At 43.2% G+C, this 11,139-nt stretch overlaps 1 protein-coding gene across 1 annotated transcript; it reads right to left on the bottom strand.

The window, feature by feature from the left end:
• Window positions 1-9,868: 9,868 nt before the first annotated feature.
• On the bottom strand, window positions 9,869-10,795 carry LOC120384023 (olfactory receptor 6F1-like). The gene has a single exon (XM_039502342.1). It carries the CDS (start codon window positions 10,793-10,795, stop codon window positions 9,869-9,871), a length of 927 nt encoding a protein of 308 aa, XP_039358276.1.
• Window positions 10,796-11,139: the final 344 nt, after the last annotated feature.

Raw genomic sequence — 11,139 nt, 5'->3', positions numbered from 1 at the left:
ATGAAAGAAATATTGAAGACAAATATGAGTGAAACAGCACCTGAAGAAAGTACAGGAAATATAAATGACTTGTTGATTGAGATCATACAGAATGTAAGAGACATGGAGCACTGAGCAACGCTACCAAGGATGAAATCTGTAGACTAGCAAAGACTGGTTGATATCATGCATGTATTGAATGAAGCGCTTAAGGAAGCAGTAAGGCCAACAAGTACTAGCCAACTGAACTATATCATTTATGCTACAGCTGCCAATAGCAGCTCTTCCTTTTAACATCAAGCATCTGAGGATATGAACCACCAGAAAACTTCCTATATTCAAGAAGCTACATGGAAATGAAGGATAAACCAGAAAAAATAAGTATTTGTGTTGAGATACCAATCTACTGGATGAATTTGACAAAAATCATTTGAAGGGAAAAGACAAGCGAATAGCCCTGGAGGTGAAATATCAGCTGAATGAAAGGGATGTGAGAGTTGTGAAGGAACAATGTAAACAGAAGCTGATTGCTCAGAGTCATCGGCTTGAAGATATTCAGAACAAATTTGTCAGTAGCAAGAGAACATACTCTTCATGAGAGACTCTAGGAGATTCTTTGATCTGATTAAAGTTAAAAAGCAGAACAGGAAAAAATAGAGAGTCAATGAATAATGTGAAGGAGTTTCAGAGCTATTGGAATGATAACAGGTCTGAGGATGTACAGCATAATCAGACAGCAGACTAGATAAAAATGTGAGAGAAAAATTTTGAAAGCACACAATAGAGGAATACATAGGTATATCAAAGGAAGAAATAGATGAAGTACAGAGAGGAATGAAAACTTGGAAAGCACCCAGACTAGAATGCATGGATTCTGGCTGAAAGGTCTAAGAACACTTGAACACCTTAGTAAAAGTTTGAAGAACAGATGTCCAGGATAGATTGTGACAGGGAGAACCAAGCTCCTGGAGATGCACAGAGCATTGAATATCATTCAAGACTTGGACAGGATTCACATCTGATGATGTGATGGAGGAAATGGTCTGCTATCTGTGGAGCAAGCAATTGACAATGAAGAATATAACATCAAATTATATGCAGAGTCAACCAGTTTAAAGATCATGTGGTCGCGATAACAAGCGATGACTGAGCTGCATCGCAGCCCAAGAAAGCATGAAAGAAAGGAGAAAGCTAATTGCCAAAGAAAGGTTTGAAAGATTTACAAAGAAATGAATGGACAGCCAGTGGTGGAGAGGGATCAAATCCGTTAGTGAGAGAAGATTAACAAACTCGCGGCTTGAAAAAAAATACCTCAAAAGAGAGACAGAGAACATGATTAGGAGAGCACATGAGTATGGCTTAATGATGCACAAAGCAAAATTGAAGGACAAAACTGCAGAATGTGTTCCAAAAATGAAGAGACAGAGGAGACTGTGCTGAACACTTGCAGGAGCCTGGCTGGGAGAGAAGATATGAATGGATACAATGCGGTTGCCAAGTGTCTCCCTTGGAGCCTCGGTGGCACGTATGGATTTAAACAAATTATGCGCTATTACAACCACCGAATTGAAAGTGCTCTAGAGAATGAAGAGATCTGGCAATTGTCACAGGCCGAACAGTGCAAGCAAAGAGGCTGGACATAGTTGTGGCAAAGAAGACAAACAAGTCCATGCTGACTCATATTGCCAGACCAGCAGACAGACACATAAAAAAGAAACAAGGAGAGAACATGTCAAAGTATCAAGAACTTTGCCATGAAGAGGAAATATTTTGGAAAACTAGAACAAAGATGTTCCCAGTGATTATTGGAGCACTTGAAGTGATCCCTCAGGGTTTGAATGAGCAGCACAAGAACATGTTAGGAATGCGAGACATCATGGTCAGTGACCTCTGGCAGACAGCAATCACCGGCATTGTGAGGATTTTAAGGAAAGTCAAAGGAGAACAAATGTATTTGAGCATCTAAAAAGCAGAAATTCTGCAGAGGGTTTAACAGAACTCCAGACTATCCAAACCTACAGAGTCAGTTTGGCATCAGGATTTATTGATGACTCCTGGGGATACATTTTAGACAGTAGCTTCCCCTTTTTAAGCTTAAAGATCTTGTATGTTTTGAAATCTATTTTATTTTTGAAAATCCCCATTATGTAATAGTGAAGGAGAATAATAAAAATCATAATAAGTGAGTGTGTCCAGCAAACATCCTCTGGGTACAGTGACCTAAATAGGAAAGTGGGGTCTGTTTGAAAATTAATGGGACTTTTGTAACTAAATCAGTTCAGCTCCTTTGAAAATCTCACCCAATGGGACTTTTGACTCAGTATCCTGCACGTCTGAATATCATGCTGTTCATACTGAAGAGAATCTATCCTGTCCCCATGGAAGTGAGTGGCTATTTTGAACTTGATTTTTAGTGAAAATGGCAATGAAGCCAATCAAACAAATGCCTAAGCAGAGAGACGGACCTTGTGCTAAAACCTGAATGTCAACAGAGGCAGATTCTGTGCAAAGTGAATTCTAAAGCTAAACCCCTGCTCCAGAGAATGTCCTGCCCCTAACCTTGCCACCTCCTAACAGTATTTCTCAATGACCAGTCTATGGGCCTGCGCTGGTCTCTAAGATCCCCCTGACACAGTTTAGGAAGGCAGCAAGCTGGTCCCTCATATCAAACAGGTTGAGAAACACTACCTTCACACACACACACACACACACTGCTGAGAGAGAGATGGGTGATTCAAATCAATGTGTTGCCAACCAGGGCCCCTGTGCGGCAACTCCCTGTCCTGTGAACACACTGCTGCATCCAGGCAGAAGTCTCATAGACTCATAGAGTCAATGGGACTCTGCAGAGAGACTCACCCTGGATAAGGAGAGCAGAATCTTACCCTTTCAAATGGAAAGGGTAAAAAAAAAAGATTAAGAAGGAATAAGATGTGAATCAACTCACCTCCCTTTAAAAGTGGATTATAAATCTGGTGAGATCATTCTGACCTGTGATCTCCTCTTTCTGTTTTCTTAGTCTGTTTTCTACCTTCTTACTGATCTCTCTGTCTAATCTCTCTCTCTCTCTCTGCCTCTGCATACAGCATCTAAGGAGATCCAATATTCTTTACCCAGAGCAGAGAAACCCTTCAGGGTATGTAAGTTTATCAGTGAGAGTGAAGCAAAGAGCCTTTCTTTGGCTGACTCCAAGACAAAGAGCTGATTTCTTGAGAGCTGATTAAATGTTGTCCTGTTCCCCAGGGACAAGATCCCTGAAGTTCACTCACTGTAAAAAGCTCCTAGTAACATTGTGCTGTGTCAGCCCTTAAGCAACACTCTGTAATGCATAAGAATGAGATCACTGAGGTTTGGAGTCTCAAAAGAGCCAGAGTGAATTGGGTATTCAAATCTCAGAGACAGTCAATACAAAGGCAGGTATTTAGGCTCAGATTTTCAAAGCAGCCTAAGCAGCTAGAAACCCAAATAGCAAATCATTTCATCTCCCTGACACTCCTTTGAAGAGCCTAACCATACTATCTAATATCCACTAGAGGGCAGCAGAGGAGATAGCATGGGAAATACCCGGCCATCCTTAGGCATCACTGATAGGTGGATACACAGGTTAAGGGATGTGAAAAGAGCAGATAGACTCTGTCAGATGTCAGGACAGAATAGGAGATGAGACAAAGGAGTAGCTACCCTGTATAGAGCTGGGAGACATTTTTCAGACAATAGCCGAAAATTGCAGCTTTGGTCAACCCCATACTATTTGTGAATTGGACAGAAATTCAACAAATGGTTTCACCCGGAGGTGAACAAAAGTGTAAATTCACAAAGCAGCTCAGGGAACCTTAGTGCATCCCCAGTACCTTTAAGTTAGCAGTGAGGGCATTCACTTGGAATGTGGGAGACCGTTGATTAGTTTCCCTCTCTGCCTGACGGGGAGCAGAGATGGCAAGTTAGGTTCCCATCTCTCAGGAAAGTGATTTAATCTCTGGGTTTTAAGGCATTTTGAGCATAAGAATGGCCATACTGGGTCAGACCAATGGTCCATCTAGCCCAGTATCCTGTCTCTGACTGTAGCCACTGCCACATGCTTCAGAAGAAATGAACAGAACAGGGACATTCTGAATGATCCACCCTCTGTCATCCAGTCCCAGCTTCTGGCAGTAAGAGGCTAGGGACACCCAGAGCATGGGGTTACATCCCTAACCATCTTGGCTAATAGCCATTGATGGTTGTATCCTCCATGAACCTATCTAGTTCTTTTTTGAACCCACTTATACTTTTGGCCTTCACTTTTGGAGCAGGCCTGTCTCCTTGCCTCCTGCTGAAGCTCTTTCACATTGTATAAATCAGAGGCACATCGGCAGCTGGAGATACCTATGGCTATAATACTGACATAGCCACATCTAGAATGAATTTCCAGCTTGAATGGTCATAGAATCCTAGAATCATAGAATATCAGGGTTGGAAGGGACCTCAGGAGGTCATTTAGTCTAACCCCCTGCTCAAAGCAGGACCAATCCCCAACTAAATCATCCCGGCCAGGGCTTTGTCAAGCCTGACCTTAAAAACCTCTAAGAAAGGAGATTCCACCACCTCCCTAGGTAACCCATTCCAGAGCTTCACCACCCTCCTAGTGAAAAAGTTTTTCCTAATATCCAACCTAAACCTCCCCCACTGCAACTTGAGACTATTACTTCTTGTTCTGTCATCAGGTACCACTGAGAACAGTCTAGATCCATCTTCTTTGGAACCCCCTTTCAGGTAGTTGAAAGCAGCTATTAAATGCCCCCTCATTCTTCTCTTCTGCAGACTAAATAATCCCAGTTTCCTCAGCCTCTCCTCATAAGTCATGTGCTCCAGCCCCCTAATCATTTCTCTTGCCCTCCGCTGGACTCTTTCCAATTTTTCCACATCCTTCTTGTAGTGTGGGGCCCAAACCTGGACACAGTACTCCAGAGGAGGCCTCACCAATGTCGAATAGAGGGGAATGATCACGTCTCTTGATCTACAGGCAATGCCCCTACTTATACAGCCCAAAATGCCACTAGCCTTCCTGGTAACAAGGGCACACTGTTGACTCATATCCAGCTTCTTGTCCACTGCAACCCCTAGGTCCTTTTCTACAGAACTGCTTCCTAGCCATTCGGTCCCTAGTCTGTAATAATGAATGGGATTCTTCCGTCCTAAGTGCAGGACTCTACACTTGTCCTTGTTGAGGACAAGAGTCAACAAGAGTCAGTATAGGGGGATTTTGATTTCTTAAATCCCTCAAAATTGCAATCCAAGGCAATGCCACTTCCCCCAGGGCTGGTAGGGGAACCCAGGCCTGCCCTCTACTCCAGGTTCCTGCTCAGGGACCCTCTCATCAGCAGCCAGGGGCTGCTCTGTCCCAAACCTTGCTGCCATTTCCCTGAGCCTTTTCCTACTTTGCCTCTTTCAGGCTTCCGCTCCATCACCATTCTGGGTACACCCTTCCTTCAGAGCCAGGATTCCAGGGCTTCTCTTCTCCCCCTGGATTGCCTCCTTTCCCTTTCTAATGCCCATAGAGTGATTGCGGGCTTCCTCCGCTTTCTGCTGCCTGCCTCCTGCCTTACACCAGTGTAGAAAGGCCCTCTGACACTTGACCAGCTTGTGCGAGGATCGGGCTATTTTGAGCATTGCTGTTAGTTTCCCCTTCTTGGTCACAAGTCTACAGTCATGTTGGAAAAGATACAGTCTTGGCCAGCTAAGCCAGAATCTCATTAGGCAGGAGGGAAAAGGAGAAGGATAGGAAAGAGAAGAAATAAGGTGGGGGAAGGAAAAAGGACACATCACAAGGAGAGGGGGAATCTCATATCTCAGGTTGTATTTGGGATTTAACTGGAGCTAGTGGCAATGTCATCTGGCTTCCTCTCTCCATCTAGATCTAGTCAGGACATTGCTCAGAATTAGGATGATCCACCTTTTTTTTTTTTGTCCACCAGTTAGGCCTAGTTTGTGGTGCAACCATTTTGGTTCACTGAATTATCAAATTCACACTGTCTTAATTACCAGCAGGGCCGGCTCCAGACCCCAGCACGCCAAGTGTGTGCTTGGGGTGGCATGCCGCGGGGGGCGCTCTGCTGCTTGCCGGGAGGGTGGCAGGTGGTTCCAGTGGACCTCCCGCAGGCATGCCTGTGGAGGGTCCGCTGGTCCCACGGCTTCGGTGGAACATCCGCAGGCATGCCTGCAGGAGGTCCACTGGAGCCGCAGGACCGGCGACCGGCAGAGCACCCCCTGCGGTGTGCCGCTGTGCTTGGGGCGGCGAAATGGCTAGAGCAGCCCCTGATTACCAGGCATGATCTTAACACAGTCCTGGAGTTATATCAGGACACCTTTCTGTTTGGAGAAATTCAGCCTTTCCGTCGTACCTTTTTCCATCAACATTTGTTACGATAAGTTATTGTCGCGTCTGTGGAACTTTCCAATACTTTTTACAGTACAGCTCACAATGAGAATAAATTTGTAGGCCCAAATATGAAAACGTGTTAAACTCTTCAGTCCCCAAATTACAGAAGATTGTTACTATCATGCATCTGCTAAGGACCAACAAAATGCCAGTCTCTGTGCTTAAGATGAAACTAAAGAGAGTCTATGGCCCAAAAAGCCTAAATATAACAGATAAAGGCTGAAGAAGCTCTTTGTTTCTTTCTTTCTTTCCTTCTTTCTTTTTGTTTCTTTCTTTCTTAGACCTGAAGAAGAGCTCTGTGCAGCTCCAAAGCTTGTCTCTCTCACCAATAGAAGTTGGTCCAATAAAAGATATTACCTCACCCACCTTGTCACTCTGATATCTTGGGACCGACACAACTACATTTATGTATGTATATAAGTCAAAGCTGTTACATTTTCAAGGGGACCCAATGTACTTCATTCTAATCAGGATTTGTGGCCAGTTTCTGATCTCAATTATCCCAGTGTAAACATAGAGTCACCCCAGCGAAGACAATGGAATTAAGTCTGAATTCTGACCTCAGTTACCTCAACATAAATCTAGAGTTATCTGTCTTAAATCAATGGATTTAGAGCCAGATTCTGAACTTTGCTTCAAGACTATTGGATTTCATTTGCTATAACTTGAGTAAACAGAGTGAAGCTCCACTGTTTTTAACAGGATGTAGCTTACACAAAATAACTATTTAAGAACTGTGGCCCAGATCTTCAAGGTATTTAGGCACTTAATTCCCATTGAAATCAGTGGGAATTAGGTACCTAAATACCTTTGAGGTTCTGGGCCTGCATTTCTGATTCACTTCTATGTTTTTAGTTTCTGTGACTCCAGGTAAATATCTCCCACCCCCACCCTTTCTCCCCCAGACTCATGCTAGCATAATTGGAGCCATTTTATAGTCTCTTTTCCCTGCTGTTAGTTCAGTGGAAAATTCTCCATAAAAATCAGTGGATCTAACACAAATAGAGCATCAGAGCCAGATCATCCACTCATTTGCACTGATTTGACACAGGTATAACTCCACTGGTCAGAATCTTGCCCCATGTGTACACAGTATGTGTCTGATTTTCAGAGGAGCTGAGAGAATCACAACTGTGGTCAAACCACATGGCCCGGATCCTCTCCTTGTGTAAATCAGCACTGATTTCAATTGAGCAATGCTAGTTTACACCTGCTCGGGATCTGGCCCAATTTGACCTGGGAAATCAGGGACTGTAGATGCCAGTTTTTCATTTTCTTCCCCTGGGCTGCAATCTAGTAGACACTGTGTTTCCTTCTTAAAGATGCTTTACATTTACTTTCTTAAAATAAGTGCTAAAAAAACCCTTCCCTTTTTCAGAAGATTTGTTTCCCTGAGTCAATCGAGTTTGAAAGTGTTTCGCTGTCTTGAAACACAGGAAAATAAAATAAAGCACAAATTATCTATCATTCCCTCTTCATGCAACAGACATCCTCTGCAGGAGCAATAGAAACCAGACCTCGAGGTTCCCACTCACACTTTGATCTTGGAAACACTGAGGCCAGATTTCCAAAGGTGTCTAGGCACATAAAGATGCAGCCTAGTGGAATTTTCCAAAGCACCTAAACTGATGAGGTGCCTAACTCCCATTGGATGGTAGGTGGCTAACTTGAATAGGCACTTTTGAAAATCCCATTAAGGCTCAGTTCCTCAAAGGCATATAGACACCTAACTCTCATTGATTGCAATGGAAGTTAGGTGTCTAAGTGTCAGTGCACATCTTTAGGCGCCTAAATTCCTTTCGAAACATAGCCCTCCATCCATTGACCTCAGGAGAGAATCTTCATTTATTTCTTCAATGGAGCAGGAGTAGTCCAATACATAGGGATTGTTTCCAGTGTACTCAATTTGTGGACTGAGGGTTGGATGGCAGGAGTCCCACCCATGGGCACACCCACTTCTGGCCCACCGCCTGACCCCTTGTTCCCTATTCACACTTGTTCACCAGTTTGGCGTAGGATAGGATTAGGGCAGGACCCAATCTGTATTTTAACCTGCTATGGCAGTAACAAGTTAGACCAGCGAAGGATCATCCTTCAGATGAGAAAAGGTTTATTCAACTTCTCAAAAGGGATTTTCAAAGGGGCTGACTAACTGGATTGTGATTTACAATGGAATTGGATGCCCCTTTGAAAATCCCAGTAACTATTTCCCAGTGACAAACCCAACTCTGCTGGGGAGCCGCAGTCATGCATTCGTGGACCAGGACCCCATTGTGCTACGTAATTAACCAAACAATGGTCCCTATGCCAAACAGTTTACAATCTAATTAAGACAACATGAAATTCACAGTATAAAAACATTATAGGAGAAAAGCAGAAAATCTATGGAGTTCACTAGGCCAGACTGTAATGATCTTACTCACATGTGTAGCACCACGGACTTAAATTTTACCCTGAGTGGGTGAAGTTATATACATTGGCTTGGGAGAATTCGATGGGTAATATCACTGTTTACTTTTAAGTATTTTTTTTTATTTTAATCCATTTAATTTTCACAGTTGCAGGAAATTATAGGGGGTGAGGGTTGGAGGAGAAGTGGCCAGGCAATAATTTAATGGCAATAGACATTCATATTCAAAAAGTTAAGCTTTATAAGCTGTTAAAACACAAATTGTCAACATCACATGTCAAAATACCCACACCTAGACTCATAATTATATTTTATTGTTGTTTAGGTTGCAATTTTTAAAGGTGCCTAAGAGAGTTAGGCCCACAAATCCCATCAAAATTGAATGAGGTCTTGGTGCCTAATTCCTTTAGACTCCCTGGAGAGTCCCAGCCTGATTTTAGTATCTAAATACCTTTGGCTTCTGCACCATAGATCCTTGTCAAAATGTTGTAATAGAGCTAGAAAGATGTCAAATTATGGGAAAAATTGTAAGAAGCTGTCCAATTTGCATCATCTTGTTGACAGATGTGATAAAGTATTATCACAGCGTTCCAGTCACGTCCAAGTCTTCTCCATGTGTTCAGAGAGTCTTATCAACATTTTCTGGATTGTAAACAATGTGATTTCAATGCTTGTGGAGCTCTGGGTAAAATGGAGAAATATATCATATCAGGCTTGTTTCCATACACAAAGAACGAGGGCCTCATCCTCATTGAAAAGTAGACCCCTTTCCATCATTCCAGCAGTGTAAAGAGGTCCTTAAGAGCTTGTAAATTACAGTCACACCCATTTTAAGGCCTGTTTACACTGCCAAAGAATTGAAAGTTGCCTTATTGTAAAAGAGACTCAGTTCCAGTAATATATTTTCCAAATTCTAAGCCAAATTCTGCATTATTATTGTTATTTGATTTTATTTAGAGATCTCAAAAGTTTTATTTAATATTCGTATGCTTTGATGGTTCACTTGATTTCACCTCGCTGGCTGCTTAAATCAATGATATCCAGGCCATTGGACAATAAGATCACGTCCCACTGAAAGCCTTTCTCAATATTTCCTTGACTTCTTTATTCCTTAGAGTGTAAATGAAAGGGTTAAGCAATGGTGTCACAATAGTAAGGAAGACAGAGACAATTTTGTTCATGTCCAGTGAGTTCTGTTTAGAAGGCTTGACGTACAGGAAGATGGCAGAGCCGTACAATATAACCACAATGGTGAGATGGGCAGAGCAAGTGGAAAAGGCCTTTTTCTGGCCTTGGGCAGATGGGATTCTCAGGATGGTGGAGATGATGTAAATGTAGGAGACCAGGGTGACTGCACAGGAGCCCAGAATGACAATAAAACAGATAGTAATGTACACCATCTCCAAGAGATGCGTGTCTGTGCAGGAGAGCTCTATCCAAGAATCTATGTCACTGAAGAAATGGTTGATGACTCTAGGGCCACAGAAGGACAACCTAGTGATCAGAAATGCTGGCACAGAAATAGTCAGGAAGCCACCTACCCATGAGCCAATGGCCAACTGAGTGGACAAGGTGCTGTTCATGATGGAGCTACAGCGCAATGGGTGGCATATGGCCAAATAGCGATCATAGGCCATGACGGCCAGGAGTAGAAAATCAGTGCAGCCTAGGGAGAAGACAAAGTACATCTGCAGGAGGCAGCTGAGGAAGGAGATGGTTTTGCTTTGGGACACAATATTGGTAAGAGTCTTGGGGATGTTAGCTGTGGTAAGCCAGATCTCCAGGAAGGAGAGATTGCAGAGGAAGTAGTACATAGGGGTGTGGAGGCGACGGTGGGTCCCCACTAAGGATATGATGGTGATGTTTCCTGTGAGTGTCAGGAGATACATGAACAAGAATAGCATGAAGAGTGAGTTCTGCAAATAACGAGAGCCAGGGAACCCAAGCAGAATAAATTCCTTCACATTGGTTTGATTTCCCTTCACCATTGTGGCCAGGTGGTGTACCTTCAAAACAGATGAGACCATAAAGGGAAGAGGAAGAAATACACAGGTGATTTTGTTAGAGGCAAGTCATTGTTGACAGACAACAAACTGAGCTTTCACATATGTCTCAGGATTCTGAACCCATTTTCTATGGTGTAGTGGACATTTAACTCTCAATGGGAGCTGGGAACCCTCAGTACGTGATCAGCTCAGGGCATTAGACAGAGATGGGCTACCAGAGCTGGAAAGAGAACCCAGGCATCCAGATTCCCAGTTCCTTTTTCCAAGCTGTTAGAACACACTCCTCACTCCGAGCCAGAAACACCACCCAAGAGTCCTGGCCTATA

Source organism: Mauremys reevesii, linkage group 15 (genome assembly GCF_016161935.1).
Source record: "Mauremys reevesii isolate NIE-2019 linkage group 15, ASM1616193v1, whole genome shotgun sequence".
In the NCBI taxonomy this organism is placed as follows: domain Eukaryota; kingdom Metazoa; phylum Chordata; order Testudines; family Geoemydidae; genus Mauremys; species Mauremys reevesii.
Note: the sequence above shows the minus strand (reverse complement) of the source record. Positions and strands in the feature narration are given on the sequence as shown.